The sequence below is a fragment of the Maniola hyperantus genome, chromosome 20 (genome assembly GCF_902806685.2).
Source record: "Maniola hyperantus chromosome 20, iAphHyp1.2, whole genome shotgun sequence".
Lineage (NCBI taxonomy): Eukaryota > Metazoa > Arthropoda > Insecta > Lepidoptera > Nymphalidae > Maniola > Maniola hyperantus.
Genome location: NC_048555.1, coordinates 13,179,008 through 13,202,415, shown reverse-complemented (window position 1 = coordinate 13,202,415; position 23,408 = coordinate 13,179,008). Strand labels below are relative to the sequence as shown.

The 23,408-nt window shown below is 36.5% G+C and overlaps 1 protein-coding gene across 4 annotated transcripts in view; it reads left to right on the top strand.

Annotated features, from left to right (window-relative positions):
• Positions 1–23,408, top strand: part of LOC117991625 (protein prickle-like) — a 363,781-nt gene that overhangs the window by 151,027 nt on the left and 189,346 nt on the right. Inside the window, exons 1-2 of one of the 4 annotated variants that reach the window (XM_034979220.2) lie at positions 4,855–5,112; positions 18,990–19,785. The exons of 1 other annotated variant lie outside the window; for it this stretch is intronic. In XM_034979220.2, the coding sequence (XP_034835111.1) occupies positions 5,076–5,112; positions 18,990–19,785 (833 nt within the window). In that variant the 5' untranslated portion in view covers positions 4,855–5,075. Of the gene's footprint in view, positions 1–4,854; positions 5,113–18,838; positions 19,786–23,408 lie in introns of those variants that run through there. 2 more of the 4 variants (XM_069505428.1, XM_069505429.1) reach the window with 2 other exon arrangements.

The following is a 23,408-nucleotide window of genomic DNA, read 5'->3' as shown; positions in this document are numbered from 1 at the left end:
CCGTTTGCCGTGGAGACCCTGGGGCCATGGAGTCTTAGTGCTAAAAATTTTTTACGAGACATTTCACCGCGATAATAGCCTCATCTGGTGACAGAAGGGCTGGCTCATTTTTTGCGCAACGGATCAGCCTGGCTGTCCAGCGCGGAAATGCAGCCAGTATTCTTGGCACTATTCCACGCGATCATGATTTATATAGTAATTAGATAAGGCTAGCTTTAAGTTTTATTGTAATATTAAAAAAAAAATATAATTGTAACAAAAATGCATTTTCAAAATTTCGCCGCGAAAACGCTACCCGCCATCTTTTAAGGTTAATGAGCTGTCATGACGTGACACGGATTGGTAAACAACGGAGTTTTCATAGTGAAATACATTAGGTACAACTTCAATCCATGTGAGGTCAGAGTCGGAATTCATCATGGCGTCATTTATATTGAATCCATTGAAGGTTTTCTACGAAAAAATATTTTTATATCACTCAGTAAAGCAGCAATGTAGAACCAACCAATGTCAAATGAGCTCGGTGGCTATCATTCAATGTTAGACACTGAATTAGAGAATCACCCCGCAGGGCGCGTTTAGTAACAGTTTAGGTATACCTAGGTACTTGGACATCTCCTAGAATTAGAGAGTTAGCAATTAGCATCAGGTCATACGGATGCAAATAGCACCTCGTGAGGCTTCTCTATGACTCCCGTCCCGTACATCAAATGCGGATCGAATATAAAGTCTATCTGAAAACCTTATCACTTCCCACTCTTCAACCAGCCAATTGACAACAATTTCAACCCATTACAATCCCTATTACGTTAAACTAGAGTCACAATTACAATGAATGCAAATTGGTAGTTGTGACGCTGAGGAATTTAAATTAATCCCATTAGATAAAGCTGTAAACTGACCTTTATGTAAACCAGTTAAAGTTGAAAATCCTGAAGCACAAGGCTATAGTAGGATAGTCAAAGCGCGTGCGCTCATCATCTGTGGTACCATGAATTTAAAAGACACTCCGAACGTGTTTTCAACAATTCCGAGATGAAATCACGATCCAATTCAATTGGAACTTATCCATTTCTGATTTATTTGTGCAGATTTGTGCGGATGCTTATCGGAATATTGCAGTTTTTTGTACAGATCTTGGCGTATATATGGTCTTGATTTATATCTTCTTATAAGGAAGTTATCTTGGTCTGATCTCAGTAAATCAGTTTTAATCCTGGCGCTAAAACACGAGGGTGTGTGCTTTTCTGAACGTCTTTCCTTGATTCGAAACGGAAGGGCTTGTTTTAATGTGGTACCTTTGTATGAGTGATAATCTCTTTGTATAAAAGACAATCTCTTTGTATAAAAGATAATCAAAAGTCAAAGATTGTGAAATTCATGTTCTTTTGGATAGTTATCTGACTGTGCTGTGACTAACTGATAGTTAACCGAACCGCTGGTTCCATTTCAACATGATTTCAACTGTTCTTTATACCAAGAAAAACCAGCTAGAAAATTTTATACCTACATTGATACTTTGGTCAGTGTCGTAAAATATATTATTTTAAGCCTTTGATTGTCTAGAAGAGATTACGTACCTACCTACAGTAACAAGGTTGCCAAATATTCCAACATTGTAAGGGTTCTCTACCTATTTTGTAACTTGTTACGTTATTTTTGTCTTTTTTTATCCACGCAGAATCACCGGAATCCCCAAGCAGTCACACTGTGATACGAGTGTGACACGTTGGGAACTCACCGTATTTTTTGTTCATTAGATTTTTTTCTCTTCCTAATTATAAATTAAATGTAAACGATGTTCTAGCAAAAACTTACTAGCTTTTATGTTATTCGGTTTTTATTAAAAAAAATTGATAGTAAGTTAAGTACTTATTCTATAATTTACGTACTGTTTGACCATTGAAAAATACAAATCATGCCATCTCACTGGAAGTTTTTTTATTAAAGTTTGACCTGCATTTAGCTACCTCTAACAGCTAGCCTTTTTTTCAAAATAAAGTACCTAAGTAATTTAGTTTCGAGTAATTGTAATATTGTGAGGAAAGTGTCGAGTTAGCTCCAACGGTAGGTACCAGTGGTAGGGCTCCGCGATGATGCACGGCAGCCATTACATTGATTGCTGGTAGCAAATGATACGGCTGCGGAGCCCTGCGGCTACGGGCGGGTGGGCGGGCGGGCGGCGGCGCGGGGCTGTCTTCATCTGCATTCCTGTAGGTGTCTGCCTCATGCCTGGCTCCACGACGATCTGATTTCAATCATTTATCCCGTGTTTCGGAGTTATTACAGTATTTTTATTATTACAGTACCTACCTATCTTTTATGATTCGTTTTGATATTATTGTAAAAGCTAGAAATTAATTCATATTTTTGTGTGTGGGTATTGTAGTCAAGCGTTTGCCTATAATGAATTTAAAAAAAGTGACGAAATTATCTCATGAAACAAAAATACGAGCATCTAAGCACTCTAAGCTCAAAAATTAAGTAATCATAATTTTTTTCTTTTTTTTAAAGCAGTGATAAATTGTACATTTTTTACCTCTACTGTATAAAATCAGTCAAAAATAAGAATTACCCTCATTCGTTTGTATAGAGTACCGAACTGCGCCGCCCTCTTAATACTAAAGTTTAAAAAACACCAAGCTTTCAATCCAGACACTAAACTAATGGAACCGTGGCAAACTAAAAAGTTACTCAAAGCAGAATTAATTTATGACTTCCATAGATGAACCATAAAATTAGAGATACGAGTAGCATGACAAGATTCTCAAAAAATTGGTCAAGTGCGAGTTGGACGCGCACATAAAGGTTCCGTACCGTCGCGTCGTACAATAAACAACACCTTTTATTTTTTTTAATTTTCATAGCAGCCATTTTGAAATTTTTATTATTTGTTGTGGCAATAGACAATCTGTTCAATTCTCTGTTCACCCTCGAATAAGTCCCGCAAATTGCTAATGAGCGTGGCCGCCATTTTAGAGACGTCAACACTAGATTGAAATTTCGAGCTGATGGTATAATTTTATTTCAGCTGACGTCAAAATGACGTCATTTCGACGTTAATGAGACATGGTTCCAGCGCAACAGCAATTTGCGGGACTTATAGCTTTAGTTAAGTTTACGTACCTAATTAATGATCGCCATTGTTAGATCATTATCTTACAAATTCAACAAATGATATTAAAAAGTGTACAATGGTATCTAATTTAAATAAATGATTTGACTTTGTCACAACAAGAGATACAACCCGCTAAAAAACAGATGGACGGACGGACAGTGGAGGCTAAGTAACAGGATCCCGTTTGCATCTTTCGGGTACGGAACCCTAATTAGAAGATAATCAGGTTTTACGCTAATTAGTCTCGAGTAAAAGTTTCGGTTGATTAAAAGCTTTGCCTTCTGAAAGCTGGTTCCAATAAAGTCCTTTAGATACCTTATCTTGTACGAGGAGCCGAAGAGCCACGCTTTTGTCCTATGTTTTTTATCATAATTTAATTCAAGTTTTAAAGGATCCCTTCCAGTTTTGAGTTTTTTTTAAGTTTTAATGTTAAGTGGTAGCTCAGCAATTTAGCATAAAATCGAGCAATAAAGATGTTTTAATTTAAATTTAAATTTTGACGCTACAAACTTCAAGCCACTATTTCAACCCCTTGGGGTTGAATTTTCAAAAATCCTTTCTTAGCGGATATGCCTACGTCATAATAGGGGTAGTGATAAAACACCGATAAACCGGCAACCTTCCCTACAAGAAACCTTTGTCCAGCATTGGAAGTCGATCGGTTGACGAGTAATTAATAAGATTTTAGATATATATAGCCATTAAAATGTTGAAACATTCAATTATTCGTCCATAACAGGGAAAACGTAATTTCCCTCGATGGAGGTGATATGGTAAACGCATCAAGTTACCATTGGCTTCAACTTTCTCCTGATGTAATTAAGTCGCAAACGAGAGTGCCGTAATTTATGATGCGACGCCGCGCGACGTGACATAGTTTCATAGGCGGAACCCGTTTTTAGTGTTGCCATTTTAATATCAACACTTGTAGAAAAGACCTAAGTCACTTAGCCGATTTTGACGAAAGGTAATATAGTTTGCATCCCGGCGTTTATGTCCTTCACATAGGCTACTTTGTATCCCGGAAAATCAAAGAGTTCCCACGGGATTTTTAAAAACCTAAATCCACGCAGACGAAGTCATGAAAATTGATTGAAAGCAAATAAACCGGCCAAGTGCGAGTCATTCTCGCGCAACGAGGGTTCCGTACTACAGTCCTATTTTTTCGACATTTTGCACGATAATTCAAAAACTATGATGCATAAAAATAAATAAAAATCTGTTTTAGAATGCAAAGGTGAAGCCCTTTTATATGTTCCCCTACTTGATATAGTTATCTTGCTTCAAATATTGAAAAAACTAATTATTAGTTCATGACCACAATTTAATTTTTTTTGTGTAATTTAACCACAAATTCACGGGTTGCAGATTTTTCTCCGAATGTCTGCTATTCATGATTCTAGGTCAACGGGAAGTACCCTGTAGGTTTCTTGACAGACCGACAGACAGACATACAGACAGACAGACAGACAGACAACAAAGTGATTATAAGAGTTCCGTTTTTCCTTTTGAGGTACGGAACCCTAAAAATGCTCCCGAACTTGTATTGCCTTTCAATTAAAAACCGTAAATAATACACTGAGCGAAATTTACATGGCTTCTGTCAGAGGGATGGTTTTATAAAGGTTTATATTTTACATCCTTGTCTCTCACACGGGTAAGAGATGATGCCGTCTCGCTTATCGGAGGCTCTATTCGGTTGGTCGGTCCCATGTTTCACGTTAGTTGCGCACGCGCTCTAGCTTCGAGTGTTCGTTTTGTTCAGTTTCGCGCGAAAATATAAAAAAGTTTTTTTTTAAACATGGTTACTGAGAATGAATGAATGAATGGGAACATCGTATGTTTTTGTGTTGCTGCTATAAGCGAGGTAGCATGACGTAAAGAGAAGTGCAGTGTTTTTGTGTTTAGAAAGTGAATCCAAGTGAATACAATACAATAAAGGATTACAGTGAATTTCATGGTGGAAAGCACGTGGGAAACCGCATCTCAACTCGGTTGGTTACGTTTGGAAGGTCACTATTTAGAGCGGTTTTTAGCTACATACAACTTTTTGACACCTGTTGCCATCAATGACCTCTATGTAGTACTACGCAGTAGTGACTAGACAGGTCATTTTGAGCAAAATTTTTTGGGGTTACAAGTTACAATTCGTTTTTGTTTACAACTTAGTGGGCACCATACTAGTCTAATATTTTGACAGCTTTTTACAACACGATTTTTGTTCTAATTAGCCCTTCTAGTAGACGCACACTACTAATTAAACTAAATTAAAAAAAAAAAAAATTAAACTAACAGAGCCTCAATAGCTCAACCGGTATAGGAGTGGACTGAAAACCGAAAGGTCGACGGTTCAAATCCCGCCCGTTGCACTATTGTCGTACCTACTCCTAGCACAAGCTTGACGCTTAATTGGAGAGGAAAGGGGAATATTAGTCATTTAAAATGGCTAATAATCTTTAAAAAAAAAAATGTAGTTCAAGTATGGGTATCGATAGTTGAGAATCAGTACCCTTATTATAAATGCGAAAGTGTGTTTGTTTGTTGATTTATTGGTTTGTTGGTTTGTCCTTCACTTACGTCGCAATGGAGCTACGGATCGACGTGATTTTTTGCATGAGAATAGTTAAAGACCTGGAGAGTGACATAGGCTACTTTTTATCCCGGAAAATCAAAGAGTTCCCACGGGTTAACAACCTAAATCTACGCGAACAAGTCGCGGGCATCAGCTAGTAAAGTATACATAGACAGCTCAACAATTATAACGGCGAATTGAAATTCAAAAACCGGCCAAGTGCGAATCAGACTCGCGCACTGAGGGTTTCGTACTACAATCGTATTTTATCGAAATTTTGCACGATAAATCAAAAACTACGTAGGTACTAGATCATGGTAATGTACCTACATCATATTTTTTTTTAGTTTTATTATTCTCTTATTTTAGACGTTACGGGGGGGGGGGGGGGGGACACACACATTTTACCACTTTGGAAGAGTCTCTCATTGTCAGAAACATTTACACCAGCTTCTGCGACGACTTTGTGTACCTACTCAAAGTTTACTTTGATTGTAATTTAGCCTTTAAAAACTCAAATTTCTAAAAATAAATTAAAGATAAAGTAGGTAGTTATTTAAAAAGCAGTAAAGTTAATAAAGAAACGAGATATATTTATAATTCCCCGCCACCGCCGGCCGGGGAAAATATCGAGCGATTAGTACGCACTACCCACTAATTAGGGATAGCAACCTACACGCATCGTTTTTTCCACCTGTGGGAAACGTGGGCAGTGGGCAGTGCTTAGCGGACATGTTATAACTTATACTTGTAACAATATTATGCTACTAATAACATGTTTTGTGACAAGTGACATTTGATAGACTACATTATTAACTAAAATGTAGGGCAATAGATGATAATTTATGTATGTAGTTTAGCGGTGAAATTTTTACATTTGAAAATGGTGGCATACATCCGCCATATTGTTTTTTTTTTTCAAAAAAAATATAGCCAGTGTCACTCGGGCTGATGTAAGGATTCTAACGATTCCCTATAAACTCAAACCTTTTCAAGTATTTAGAAGTTATCAGTACCCTTACTATAAATGCGAAAGTGTGTTTGTTTGTTGGTTTACTGGTTTGTTGGTTTGTCCTTCAATCACGTCGCAACGGTGCAATGGGTTGACGTGATTTTTTGCATGGGTATAGATAAAGACCACGACTTCGTATTCGTGGATTTAGGTTTTTAAAAATCCGGGGGGAACTCTTTGATTTTCCGGAGTAAAAAGTAGCCTATGTCACTCTCCAGGTCTTAAACTATACCCATGCAAAAAATCACGTCAATCCGTTGCTCTATTGCGACGTGATTGAAGGACAAACCAACAAACAAACACACTTTCGCATTTATAATAGGGGTGCTTATTAGCGACTGCTTACGGCTTTATTCCCGTAGGAATCTCTACATCCCGTAAGAATCTACGTTCTAAAGGGAAAGGCCCCAATATTATAACCGGTGTGGAAAACCGAGGTTTTCCGTATTCCAGCAATGCGTAGAATTTCAGAAACAAGGAAGTGAATCACTTCGTACGATTAGGTACGTGGAACTTCGAGTATGACTGCAGACCTTTACCGCGACGCCACGTTAAATGGCATAAATTATTTAGATAATGTTTCAAATTTCAATCAATTTACCTTACCACAGTTTATATACGGTCTATGAAGAGTCTGTGTATCTTGAATTTTGTTTATCAATGATACAATCACAAATCACAATTATGTTTAGAAACGCAATACTGGTTTTTATAATGGCTAAGGTTATGTTTATCGCACAATCTCAAAACACAAGACTATAATGATGAACTAGAATTGGTCACTAAAAAGAGGAAAGCTTGCATTTGTTACAAAATCTTAAATATATAAAAGGAAAACATGACTGACTGATTTATGAACGAACAGCCACAGAATATATAAAAGTACTAAGCACAGCTCACACTACTGGATGGATCGGGCTGAAATTTGGTAGTCGTTCCGGTACGATGCCGTGTAGAAATCAAAAGGGTATGGGTTAAATAAAAACTGCCATACCCCTTTCAGGTTAACCCGCTTCCATAGACTGTATCACTTACCACTAGGTGAGATTGCAGTGAGGGGCTATCTCTAATGGAATTTTAAAAAAACATTTTTATGATATAGATATCTATGAGAAAAAGACTTTAATGGACGTCTATATTAATCAGTAAACCCTTTGATTGCAATACACAATCAGTCAGTCCTCTTTAAGAGCGTCCATTCAATTCACCACAGCATCCGATCTCCCGTTAAGGACAGATCAACAAATTAGGTCAGATCTATTGCCGCGATTAACGTTAGATGATCGCATGATCACGATCACATCGAGATCGGTCTAATGAGCTCAAGAGGGAACTAATTGTAAGTTCTTTCTTATGATAGAGTTACATTCATTATTGTTGCTTCTTCTTGATACGAAAGGCATTCCCAACCAGTGGTAGATGCATTTGACGATTTAAAAGTACTGTAGATTGATTTCGTAAAACCTGCATTAATCATTATTACAATCTCAATTGTTCTGATTGGCCGAATTTGTGCGATTCTTGTTGCAACAATGCATCGTAGCCAATAGTGAGCGAGCGTCAACCAATCAGGGGTGATTGCGATCGTGACATTGTAGCTGTCATTTACCGCAATCGAGCAGCTGGTAAAAGTTTAATTGAAAAAAAAAATATTATTTAATGTATTTACAATTTTTGCCATTTACATAATCGTCGATTGTATTATATGCTTTTTAGCAGCATACTTTGAATTTTTTCTTAAACTTATATACTTAACTAGCTTGTCCCCGCGACTTCGTCCGCGAGACGCTACACAGATTTCAAACCCCTTGAGGGGTTTAATTTTCAAAAAGCCTTTCTAAGCGGATGTCTACATCATAATAGTAATCTGCATGCCAAATTTCAGCTCGATCCGTCCAGTAGTTTGAGCTGTGAGTTGATAGATCAGTCAGTCAGTCATTCAGTCAGTCAGTCACCTTTTCATTTTATATATTTAAGATTTACCAGAGCTAGAGAATAGCTCTTTTAAATCTTAAATATCATCATCATCATGATCAACCCATTACCGGCTCACTATAGAGCACGGGTCTCCTCTCAGAGTGACAAGGGTTTTGGCCATAGTCTATCACGCTGGCCAAGTGCGGATTGGCAGACTTCACACACCTTTGAGAACATTATGGAGAACTCTCAGGCATGCAGGTTTTCTCACGATGTTTTCCTTCACCGTTAAAGCAAGTGATATTTTAATTACTTAAAAACGCACATAACTCCGAAAAGGTAGAGGTGCGTGCCCGGGATCGAACCCTCGACCTCCGGTTGGAAGGCGGTCGTCCTAACCACTAGGCTACCACAGCGTAATCTTAAATATATACATATATAAAATGAAAACTGATATTTTTACTAATATCAGTTTTATAGGTATCTGGTATAGGTACGTACTAAAAGCTGTTAGGGAGCCATATTGGAAAGCTCGAATTCGATAGTTAGCACCTAGCTACTGAAATTACCAAGCTAGTAAAATAAGACGTTACGATGTTGTACTGCATGCTAACAATGTAGATTCAATGTGTGATAGAATATGTTTGTTTGCTTGTTGACTTATTGGTTATTGCTTCAATCACGTCGTAACGGACCAACGGATCGACGTGATTTTTTAATAGGTAGGGTGACATGGTAAACAGTGAACCACTAAAATTTCAAACATTTATAGATCCACCCTACGTGAATGTAGTTAAGAACTATTGGCATTAGACGAAAGGTAATTTATTAAACTTGTGTTTTGCATATCAATTTCAGCACTAATTGTAATAGTTTATAGGTAATATTGTTTTATTTAAAAGATGGCGAATGGTTCACTGTGTACCAGTATATGTACACAGTGAATCAGGGGGTGAGTCGACAGTGAACCAATGTGTACACAGTGAATCATCATTTTAATTACCTACATTTGTCACATATTTAAAAATATTTATTGATATAAATGTCGTTAAATAAAACTACAGTAAAGTAATATTTAATCATTTCTTTATATATTTGTATTCTTTAGCAACAATCACATAAAATCAGTAGGTACAAAAAACAAACTAGTAGATACTAATTTAACTTACAAATCTAATTAGGAATACTGACTATATAAATTAAAGCTTGGATTTTTATATTTCCACTTATTAGTATTTTCACATAAATCTTCTCATAGTTGAATATTTTAAATTACATTCTTGTGCTGCTTTGTGTATACTCATTCCGTTTTTTACAAGATCTACAGTTTTTTTCATGTCTTTTGCATCATGTCCGCCAATTTTTCGATTTTTTACTGTAGTTCGACACATTCTAAAACAAAAAGATTACTATTATTATATTAAGTAGTAGATCTTCTTTTAACGCCTTTTTGTTCATAACAATCACAGTTGAAAGTTAATGGATAAATTGTATCGGACATAATGAACAAAGTGATTGGTACACAGTGAACCATGGTTCACTGTGTACCCTACGATTTTGAGCCACTGTGTGCAGACACCACTTTCTAACCTTTAAGGTTACATAACTATTAAACATACCAAATTCAAAGGATATTTATATATCTAAGTTATTAAGGAACAATTACTTTACACATGGAAACAGTGCAATATAATGTTACTAAATATACAATGATTCTAGAAAGAAAATAAATGAAAACACGTGTACTTACTTTTTTTGGCTCCAAGGACAAAACCATACACTGTGCCACTGTGACGGGCGGGAGAGCGCCGTCGACTGGGGAGTGCGGGAGGTGGTAGAAGGCGAACTGTTTCGCGTTTGCAGTACGGTTTAGCAACGTCGCGTTTTTGAGATATGAGTGGTGGTGCACTGTGTACTACTGGGCCACTGTTTACCACCTGACCCTACCTGCAGAGTGATATAGGCTGCTTTTTATCCTGAAAAATCAAATAGTTCCCTTGGAATTTTTAATAAACCTAAATCCACGCAATCGAAGTCGCAAGCATCAGCTAGTCTAAATATATAAAAGGAAAAGGTGAGTGACTGAATGACTGATCTATCAACGCACAGCTTAAACTACTGGACGGACTGGGCTAAAACTTTGCATGCAGATAGCTATTATGACGTAGACAATAGACATCCGCTAAGAAAGGAGTTTTGAAAATGCAACCCCCTAAGGAGGTAAAATAGGGGTTCGAAATTTGTGTAGTCCACGCGGACGAAGTCGCGGGCATAGGCTAGTTGATTATAAAGCATTTCCACTACTAAATTTAACGAGTAAACAAAGTCGTCAACTTATTGAGATTTATTCCGAACCAGAGCTCAGAAGTGAGATAATTATCTACACAGAAATGCATGTAAAAACTCCGCCATGTTTTCTAGTAGCGGTTTACCAACAACACGCTTACCAAGCCCGGGGGAAATTATTTACATGAAACCAGTTTCGCTACCTGTTGCACGTGCACTATACACATTGCTCCATTTGTTTGAACATCACTTTGGACATGTCTTCGCTAACAAGCAATGTACTGCTGTACTGTAAACAAAATATGATCCTAAAAAAGAACAATAAAATTTGAAGCAGTTACATACTATGCATTGCTGTGTTTACATAATCACAATTTCGAATATGTCTCGAATAACAAACAATGTACTATAAAGTTTTAGCAAATATAGACTAGAAAAATTAAAAGAAAAGCGAACAGTCGCTGGTAACGGAAATCGTGTATTTTAAAAACGTTTTGTAGGTTTGTCTGTAAAATTATTCAAATTTGCGCGGATGAGCTCGTTTTTATAGTGCAGTGACATGAATTTTCAAATTATATGATCAAATCTGGATTTAAAAGCGAAGAGCCGTAACTCGTAACATAACTTTACAAGTTGTTTCTGATTCGGTTTTTCCAAAACCTCATCTACTCTAATATTGTATAGAGATAAGGTTTGTATGTAGAATGTAATCTCCAGAACTAATGATCTGATTTTGACAATTCTTTCACTGAAAGATATGCTACCTACATTATTCCCAAATACTACTTATAGGCTACTAGCTGATGCCCGCGGCTTCGTCCACGTGGACTTACATTTTTCAAAATCCCGCGGGAACTCTTTGATTTTCCGGGATAAAAAGTAGCCTATGTGTTAATCCAGGGTATAATCTATCTCCATTCCAAATTTCATCCAAATCCGTACAGCCGTTTTTGCGTGATTGAGTAACAAACATCCAAACATCCACACTTTCACGTTTATAATATAATATTATATTATTAGGATATTAGGATTAGGATAATTAATTACATCACAGTGACGAAGTCGCAGGAAAACATAATATCAATTTGCCTTTATTATTAAACAAAATGAGAAATCGTAAGTTTATTGATTTTTCTTGTTAGAAAGTTATATTTAAAAAGATATGCTGCCGTCTCGGTCTAATTGTATAGTTGTAAAAAAACTCTTTAAAATTCTCCTTTTTACTTGACATCGAGATAAAATCTGTATTTTTCCGCTGATGAACGCGATGAACGCGATGAACGTGAAAATCACGACATCGTGACAGACTGCATGTTTTTACATCAAATCAGAGTAAAGTTATTGCATTTCTATTTAAAACTAAATAACTTGTTTTCGCTCTAGCTTGATTACATATCTCTGGCTTGATTACATATTTGAATCTTTGGATAGGTACCTACTTACGGCCGATATTCATATCCATACTTCATGCTAATATTATAAATGAGAGAGATTTTAACGAAATTTGGTGCAGAGATAACTTGCATCCCGGGGAACGACATAGGCTACTTTTTATCCTGGAAAATCAAAGAGTTCCCACAGCATTAAAAAAAACTTAAATCCAGGCGAACGGAATCGCGGGCATCATCTAGTAAATAAGAGAGACTAGAGATAGGTTTTAACCTATCTCTAATCTGTCGATAGGTTACTAAGCAACGTTATAATTTTGCAAAAAATATATTTAACTTCTTCTGTGTAAGTAACGAGAAATTACTTATAATTAAATTATAATTAATTTCGGCCGTTATGTCCCTGTTTCAGAACATTTTTTTTTTGATAATTTAATCTTGAAAAATATTGTCTATTCAAGCTCTTATGAATAGTGGAGTCAGTTTTTGGTCTAAGACAATCAGAACCTACCGAGAAAAACCCAACAAGTCACCAGTTTCGTAGAAAAATTCCCGGTAAATACATCAGAGCTGGTGAAGTGGATAATTTTTTTTTATTGTATCACTCCTATATTAATCTGCGTTTTCCTGAATAATTCATAAATTCATTCATACACTTTTTATCTCTTGTTTCACTTTCTACATATTACTAAGTATTCGGTTGCAAAAACCCAGGAAAAGCCTAATAATCTAATTTACTTTTATGATATCTCACGGGTAACTAGTTTGAATAACCATTTAAGTTGTGTTTTGAAAGTTTACCTTAAACGGTTTATTATGGGCCAAGTAGAGTAGGATTGTACCGGTGGCGCTAAAATCGTAGTCGAAGTTAGACTTGATGAGTCGAGTCGAATCGAATCGCAATAATTCACCACATATTATATACTAGCTAATGCTCGCGATTGCATCCGCGTGGACTACACGAATTTCAGACTCCTATTATACCCCCTTAGGAGTTGAATTTTCAAAAATATTTTCTTAGCAGATGTCTACGTCATAATAGCTATCTGCATGCCAAATTTCAGCACGATCCGTCCAGTAGTTTGAGCTGTACGTTGATAGATCAGTCAGTCAGCTTTTCATTTTATATACATAATAGCTTATGCTCGCGACTTCGTCCGCGTGGACTACACAAATTTCAAACCCCTATTTCACCTCCTTAGGGGTTGAATTTAAAAAAATCTTTTCTTAGCGGATGTCTACGTCATAATAGCTATCTAGATGCCAAATTTCAGCCCGATCCGTCCCGTAGTTCAAGCTGTGCGTTGACAGATCAGTCAGTAAGCTTTTCATCCTTACTAATATTATAAATGCGAAAGTGTGTCTGTCTGTCTGTTTGTCTGTCTGTCTGCTAGCTTTTCATGGCTCAACCGTTCAACCGATTTTGACGAAATTTGGTACGGAGACAGCTTGCATCCCGGGGAAGAACATAGGCATAGGCACTTTTTAACCTGGAAAATTGAAGAGTTCCCACAGGATTTTTAAAAACCTAAATCCACGCGTACGAAGTCGCGGGTATCAGTTAGTTTTTTATAAAAAGTATGTTACATAGGAATCCGTGCTTGTTTCATATATTTACACAATACATTTTGAAAAGAAGTTCTTGAAGTTAACTTAGTATTCAATTGTTTCAAACGAATAAGCTTAGTTTCTTGTTGATACATTTCGGAATGACATACTTTTCAAATAGATATGTATATTGAAATCAGTTTTCTGAGGCGAGAGCTTTTCAAAGTCTAATCGAATAAAGTTGTTCCCCCCAAGTCGAATGACTTCACATCCCTAACGTAAAACGTGCATACAAATAATTTCTATGTATGATTTTTGCATATTTCAACATAACTTGTTTCACATTATGGTCTCGCTGTAAGGAGTGGCTTTCGCTTTTAATAAGTGTAAAAGCTTATTAAGTCTTGGAGGAAAGAAGGGTTTTTTTGCTGATATCAAATTGTCAAAATTAACACACCTTTGAGTACATTATGGAGAACTCTCAGGCATGCAGGTTTCCTCACGATGTTTTCCTTCACCAAAGTAAAGTGACATTTAATTACTTAAAACGCACATAACTCCGAAAAGTTAGAGTTGCGTGCCCTGGATCGAACCCCCGACCTCCGATTAGAAGGCGGACGTCCTAACCACTGGGCTATTACAGCTTCAATTTGTCTTTAGCAGTAACTAATACAGGTCGGCATTTTATTGAACTTCGATTCATTCCGCTTGACATATTTCTACGTATTTTATCTTCCATCTAGCATGTCCCAGGTCTTAACTTTTAATAGGTAAGCTGCGTAATTGCTACATTCATATAACATACGCACTTATTCTTCAGTCGGTCTGTACCGCTGCCACCCACCTCAGCTTCATTGTATCTATCTCAATATACAAATAAACAAGATTAGATCATACGCGTGGGATTCTTTTTGTGCTTATCGGATTCTCTCATTTGGTCTGACATTGATATACGATAACCCTAGATATATAACAGCTTTAGCGTCCCAACTTCAGTGGTAGTTTCGTCTGACTGATGAAATGCGTGTCATGGAATCTATCCGCGTGGATTTGCCGTGAGAACTTTTAATTTTCCGGGATAAAAGGTGGTCTATGACACTTTCCAGGTCTTTATCTATAACAATGCAAAAAATTATGTCGATCCGTTACTTCGTTGATGTGATTGAAGGAGAAAGCAACAAACAAAAACACTTTTGCATTGAAAAAATAAGATAGTTTCTATTCTAGGATCATTTGAGGTTCATAAAACGTTTAAAAATAGTTTTAATTTGACAAATAATTCATTTGCGAATACAGGAAGGTACTAGTAAAATACTTATATTAATATTAGGTGATAGTAAAATTTTAGAGTATCTCGTCTTACAGATGTTTTTTACGAGAGTTTTTTTAGGATAAGTAGTGACTTGATGATACATCACAACTCATTATATAAAAGCGAAAGTGTTTGTTGATTTATTGATTTGTTCTTCAATCACGTCGCAGCAGACATATACTACTTTTTATCCCGGAAAATCAAAGAATTCCCACGGAGTTTTTAAAAACCTGAGCCCACGCGACGTCATTCACAAACAACAATGTATTAAATCGGAAAATTACAATGACATAGACTACAATAAAATGTAGTACGGAACCGGACCCAGGAAAAAAGAAAATTGGTCAAATGATACTTAATCGATTTTATATCTAGTCGAACCAACAAGATTACCGTAGCACTAGCTTGTGTTAGTCGGATGATTAGCGTCATCTTTGAACAGCGTAACATGAACCAGTGTGTATCAACGTCTGAACTAGTAATTTCGCTAACCCGTCCCGGGGGTACAATTAGGTGACCGCAATACATGCCTCGATTGTAATAAATCATATTATATCATCTAAATATATAAAAGGAAAAGGTGACTGACTGACTGACTGACTGACTGATCTATCAACGCACAGCTCAAACTACTGGACGGATCGGGCTGAAATTTGGCATGCAGATAGCTATTATGACGTAGGCATCCGCTAAGAAAGGATTTTTGAAAATTCAACCCCTAAGGGGGGGAAATAGGGGTTTGAAATTCGTGTAGTCCACGCGGACAAAGTCGCGAGCATAAGCTAGTTATATCATATAATCGCAATCGGCAGTGTCATGTTAACGAGGTATTATAACGTTTTATGAAAAACTAGCTTATGCTCGCGACTTCATCGGCGTGGACTACACTTTCTAACCCCTATTTCAGAAGGATACTGATAACGTGATAACGCTCGCCACTGCGCTAGGGAGATCGTCAATGGCAGTTAATCAAGCTAAAAAGAAAACTATAGGCACGAACCCATTGACATAATATATAGTACTTCGTATTGAACAAACAAAATGGCACCGATTCAGTGGTGCTTTAGCACCAATGCAACCTCAGAGACGTCTGGATTTCAAACGGGTCGTTCATTAGTATCTAAGAGGTGGCGCTGATTTATTTGGTTCCAAAACCGTGAAAAATTTTGTTCGCTTGGGCATATCTTGTCATTTATATCGATGTACGAGCCCAAGTTTACGAGAAACTAATCTGTTTCTACACCGTGCTTATTACATACAGTTACAGTTGTATTATATACAAGTATAGTGGCGTACATAGACTCAATCTCGCTAGCTCGCCGCCCCGGCCCCGCCCGCAGCCAGCAGGTGCCTGGTTTTTGCCGATAATTGATTTTTAATGGCGGCTGCTCGCTGCGTGCCTTCCATCGCCTTTATATCATTAATTCTATTCTATTCAATTACTACATACGGACAGTTAGAGCAATTTGATCTGATGAATTTGAGTTAGCGGTTACAGGTACTTAGGACTTATTCTGGTGGGAGGCTTCGGCCGTGGCTAGTTACCACCCTACCGGCAAAGCCGTGCCGCCAAGCGAATTAGCGTTCCGTAGAGTTTAATTTTGTAAAGAGAACGAAATCAAAGACAAAGTTTGAAGTGCGTAATACATTGATTTACAAACGCGCCCTGATCTAAGAAGAAGCTTACAATCTTTTTATTATCACACTAATATTAAGTATAAAGGCGAAAGTTTATATATATGTGTATGTTTGTTACTTTTTCACAAAAAACTACCGGACGCATTTGGCTGAAATTTGGAATGGAGATAGATTATACCCTAGACATAGGCTTACTATTCATCCCGGAAAATGTAAAAGTTTTCACGGGAGTTTGAAAAACCTAAATCTACGCGGATGAAGTCGTGGACATCAGATAGTCATTGATAATAAATTGCTGATAATGCGGTGGGTCCCCCAGACCGTTCCGCATACAGCTCGACTAAAAGAACCAGATTTCGACTCTTAGGTTTAACAGTTATTATCAGATGTTTGTTATACTAAGGCCATTACGAACGTGCGAACGGGGGTCATAAATCATTACGATCATAGGGTTATGAGAATATCACATAAGTAGTTATCGATAAAGAGATGCTGTTCGGCGGACGCTGGTAGCTAGTACCTACCTAATTTACCTTGCTTCCCCTCGCTCTTTGTAACCTGTTATCGACTATCGACCAATCCTTTTTTTACTATTACACACAACACAGCATCAGATTCCAGTTCCATAAAGCCTGTAAAAGCGAGCGAGAGGTCTCATAAAAATGATTTATGGCACAGTTCGCACCTTCGTAATGGCCCAAGTATAGTGATAATAACCGCTAAAGACATTAGAGTTACTGAGGTTTTTGGCTCCTATAATATCGATTACATCATTATTTTACCACTGCATTATTGCATTATTATTATGTATCTACAAAATAATAATTAGGTATTTATTTTCATACAAATATTGTAGCGTCAAGTTCCATACATTTTGCGTGCAATAAAAATATTTTGCCATAAAAGGTAAAACCGTAGTCGTTTAATGTTCATTAACAGCACTAACAAGCTTTTATGTGGCCATTTTGTTTTATCTTTCGAAAATAACCGTTTACTTCGGATACAGTGTTGTCCATTTTATAAACATTCTTATCATACACGCATTAAAGTTAATGAGCAGTTAATAATGTAATCTTTTGGATATTTTGCCTTGATTTACCGTACTTGATTATTAAAGATTTTAACGATTGATCTGTAATATACCCTTACTGCCGCACTCAGAGTCGCTTAATCGCTATTTAAGTTTAGTTTAAACGAGATAGAGCTATATCTCTAGGAGCTATATCTCTATAGGATTTGTCCCACAATTTTAGAAATGTCGACCATTTAATTATGTAAACCTATAAGGTACGTACTTGGCTATTTTCTACACGACGACACGACTAATTATATTTATTATAATATTTCGCCTGTAACAGGAGTTTTCACTTCAACAAAGTTTTAATTTAAACTCGCTTCTTTTTAATCTGAATTTAAGTATAGGTACAGAGTATTATAAAATTGAAACACAAGGAACCGATCGAACTATTTCAAATTTGAAATTAACCGGTAAATCACATAGCAGGAATGATCAGGCAATAAATAAAGGGAAGCGACCACGGGATACAACGGAATTACGGGTAATGGGCAGGTTCCAATCCACTGGAGTTCAGAAAGTTGTAAACGAAAGTGAACCTTAATACTTGGTAATAGGATACAAAGGAATCGGTTAAGATAAGGCAGAAATTATAAACGAAAATGAACTTAATGGTATAGGGAATAAGGTATAGATAATGTTAATTGAGTGAAGCAAAGGGCTAATAGGATTTAAGGCGTAACAGGCGATTACATTGTCTACCGATATGAACATCTTATAGAGATGGTACGAAATATACCAATAGCCAATTTCAAAGGCGATACGTTATCGAATTCACACTAATAAAATAATAAGTATGTTTATTCCCTATTTATATTAGGTGAACGTGATAATGTTTTGCATAGAGATCATTTACATTTTGAACATAGAACAAGGTGGGAAAACAGAAATATTCCTGCAAAATATCTATGAACAAAAAATGACGAAAATATCACTGATAAAATCATTATAACTTATGTACATTGTAAACATTATTATAATTGCGTACCAACAGTTATTGTAGCACAATGAGTTCCACAAGAATGTAAAATTAAATAAAAAGCCGGTCAATTTGTCATCGCTATTATTTCATGCCATATACAACGATATTATTCCAAACGTAACCAACTCAACAGGTTTTTAGTATCCAGTGACAAAAACACAACAATGTCTACAACCGCTACGAGACATGTCAAATCATCCAACTCCGCGAATATACTGATGTGCAAACAATGGTGGAAGGTATGCTGGATGTATGGAGACCAGGAGAAATACTACAGGCAGTTGTATGGAAGAAGGAAAGTTAACAATCCAACCATGTTTTTCGACAACCCTGATACTAAACGACAAGGAGCACACATAACCGAACTAACAGATGATTTCTTCGAAGACAACATCTCCAACCAAATAGAACCAGCTCCAGATGAAAAAGAAACTAACAGCAAAGAATGGTTTGGAGCGGAATCGGAACCGATATACGGTTTCGATAAAACCTGGCACAAAGACCAAAGAAGACAGCCGATACAAAACTACGAAGGCTTAAACGAGATGTTCACTTCGAACCTTAATAGTGATAGTATAAAACAAATTCTAAACGGCCTACCTCCTGCTAAAAGTGAAGTTATAGACTCGAATGAAGTCGTTCATAAAAATGGTGATATTTTCGGTAAAAGTTCAAAACTCGTGTGTAAGACTAAAAAAGGTGCGTTAGTGACTGAAGAAACTGAGATTAAAACTGATGGGAAGACGATGGCTAATCTTAAGTTTCAAAGGTCGACGGTGAAGACGGGACCGAATAAAGTGAAGGAAGTGTTACAGTCAGTGAAAGAGGATGCAGTGTTAGACGGGTGCTCCAGGAAGAAGTGTGTTGGGGACAAGTTGACGACGAAGACTACCACGTTGGTGACCGTCTCTCAGACTATGGAGACTTGCTGTAATGAGTGAGTATAGACTTTTGACTCTTGTTTATACAGTTGCACAAAAATTTCCTTTTTTCATTTGTTTGAAAAAAATAACGAATTGGTTTCTTGGTGTACTCGTAAGCCCTTGAACTAGGTTTTTTAGAAATCCAGGTTAGATTATTTTATCATCTCAATCCTTCATCGACTTACTACTGAGAACAAGTCTTCTTTCAGAAAAAGAAGTGTTTGGGTCAAAAGTTGGCTAAGTACAGATTGACAGACTTAACACACCTTTGAGAACATTATGGAGAACTCTCATGCAGGTTTCCTCACGATGTTATCCTTTACCGTTAAATCAAGTGTTATTACAGACTTTAAAACGGAAATAACTCCGAATATTAATAATAAATAAAAATAATAATTTTCATGATTGCCTTAGATTAGATAGATATTATTTTGTCAAGGATGTCTAATTCGTTATTTTTTTCTACGGGTTTAATTTTTTAAATTGTTTCTATCTTTGTTTAAAGGATATCGTATTGTCTAAATTTTATCAACAACGTTTAGGTCCTTAGTTCAGTTGACCTGCAGCAGGTTGATGGGAACCCCATAAATCAGAAACTATTGTCTCAATTCCGTACATAACCTCCAATAGAGGTCTTTACATTACAAGCATTCCTATTGAAGCGCATACCGCCTTCGACATTCATAGAAAAGACTTCAACGATACCACATCGCTAACTCAAAGGTTTATAACTTGAAACATTACATTCTCTCTGTACAATGCAATTAAAAACTGGATTTCTGAACATTCTGAACATAAATTATTTTTATGTGAGATCTGATAATACAGGTATAATACGCAAATCGATAATTTACTTTTAGCTGATTGCATAAACGAATAAAAATGTCCAATTGGCAATATTCAATTTTATTGCAGTGAACATTGCGTTTTATGAGGATTGAATATTGAAGAAAAAAATCAATTCTTGGAATATCTTCGACAATTTTATTACAACTGTTAAAACGTTAATTTTTACAACTGTTATTATTACAATCTTAGAAGTATATTAGGGATCAAATACAAATTCGAAATGTTTTAGGTTTTAAACCACCTATTGGGCATTGTAATAGTATTTTCCGTGATTTCACCTCATTGTACCTAAAAAAATATAGTGAGGTTTAAAATGCTCAATATCTACTCGTATGTAATACATAGGTAAGGACTTCTTTGATCCCGGAAAATCAAAGAGTTCCCGTGGGATTTAAAAAACCTAAATCCACGCGGATGAAGTCGCGGGCTTCATCTAGTGTCATATGATTATTCAAACACGCTGTACTTATAATATAAATATGCCGTTGAACATATTTTAACACAAGTTTTTTTATGTAGTTATCAGTACCCTTATTATAAATGCGAAAGTGTGTTTGTTTGTTGGTTTGTACTTCAATCACGTCGCAACAGTGCAACCGATTGACGTGAGTTTTTGCATGACCTGGAGAGTGACATAGGTTACTTTTTATCCCGAAAAATGAAACAGATCCCATGGGATATATAAAAACCTAAGTCTTCGCGGAAGGACATTTATCAAACACGCTGTACTTGTATAAAAATGCTGTTGAACATATTTTATCGAAAGTTTTTTATTTAGTTTTGTTAAATAATCACGTTTAAAATAGCTTTCAAGGAATCCAATATATTTTATAGGTACGTGTAGCATTAGCATTGGCAGCTTTAGTGGAGATGGAGAATAGCTGCGTGTTTCCATTGTGAGGGAATGGCTAACTAAGCGGTTGCCGCTACGCCTAATGGCGGCTCAGCGGAAACCGTAAACTTTGCGGTTTACACCTGTGAACTGTGTTGGAGAAAATATTATGGCCAAGTGCGACTCGAAAAACGTATCTTTTCTTTAATATAAATATATATAAAAGGAAAAGGTGACTCGACTGACTGATCTCTCAACGCACAGCTCAAACTACTGAACGGATCAAGCTGAAATTTGGCATGCAGATAGCTATTAAGTATGACGTAGGCATCCGCTTAGGAATGAGTATTTTATGCTAGATGCTTATATGCTCGCAACAACGTCCGCGTGGACTACAAAAATTTCAAACCCCTATTTCACCACCTTAGGGGTTGAATTTTCTAAAATCCTTTCTTAGCGGATGCCTACGTCATAATAGCTATCTGCAAGCCAAATTTCAGCCCAATCCGTCCAGTAGTTTGAGCTGTGCGTTGATAGATCAGTCAGTCAGTCACCTTTTCCTTTTATATTTAGATATATTAATAGATGCTAATAATATTTATTTTATCTTTCTTTTGATTAAAATAATATTTTTTGAATTTGTAAGCGTCGCGAAAGAACCTGTTCAGTTCAAATCACTTAAGTGCCTTTAATTAAATAACTGTTAAACAATAAAAAGTGAACAAAAATATGTAAATAACAGCTATTAAGTAATAAAGGATATAAGCGACCTGTTTGTAGACCAAATAGTTTCACATAAACAAACTGTTCAATGGAATTTTTGGCCGGAAGTTGTCCGCGCATAATTTTGAACTAAGAGGTCATATTTAAAGGTAGATACTCCTTCGAGCGAGGGAGCTCTCGGTTTGATCATCACTTACCACCAGGGGAGATGGCAGTCAAGGGGTATCATGTATCGAATAATAAAACCCTCATTCACTAAAGGATCTATCAACTCCCAGCCCAAACCCTTAGACTTAGAATGCACAGAGGTTTATTTTATAATGTAGACATTTTCCAGAATGCACAGAGGTTTATTTTATAATGTAGACATTTTCCAGAATGCACAGAGGTTTATTTTATAATGTAGACATTTTCCAGAATGCACAGAGGTTTATTTTATAATGTAGACATTTTCCAGAATGCACAGAGGTTTATTTTATAATGTAGACATTTTCCAGAATGCACAGAGGTTTATTTTATAATGTAGACATTTTCCAGAATGCACAGAGGTTTATTTTATAATGTAGACATTTTCCGGCCGAATGTTCTCGAACTTCCACGGGATCGTTAGTTACAATACGCGGCAGGAAATAATGTACATCGGCCTTTAGAATGACATTTCGGCTTTGTAGAGCGTTGTCTCTGTCACTCATACCTATGGGAGGTTTTGCCGGTCTCAACGAAGACAATGCTCTACGAAACCTATGGTAAATTGGATTACTTTCTGCCGCGTAACTTTGTAGGTATAATAAGTAGTAAGTACAACATGAACCTACCATCAATAAAAAAGATAGTAAAAGAATGATGTTTCTCAAAACAATGTAACGTAGGTTGTGAACAGTAGCGCGATGGTCGATACCATCACACGGTGGGCCATACAGCCATACAGCCATACAGCCATACAGCCATACAGCCATACACGGTTATACACATACTGCCGGCGGCCATTGCTGTCATTATTTTTTGTAATTTACGAGTAACTGCTGAGAAATGCAGTTCCAAATAGTGTTGTAGGTTAAATTTCAAACTCATATAATATTTTACTTTCATCATCATAAACCCATCGCTGGCTCACTACTGAGCACGAGTCTCTTTTTAGAATGAGAAGGGTTAACTTCACACACCTTTGAGTACATTATGCGTCGATTTAAAAGTAACTAAAAATGCATTCGGTAAGATTTACAAAAAATCTCA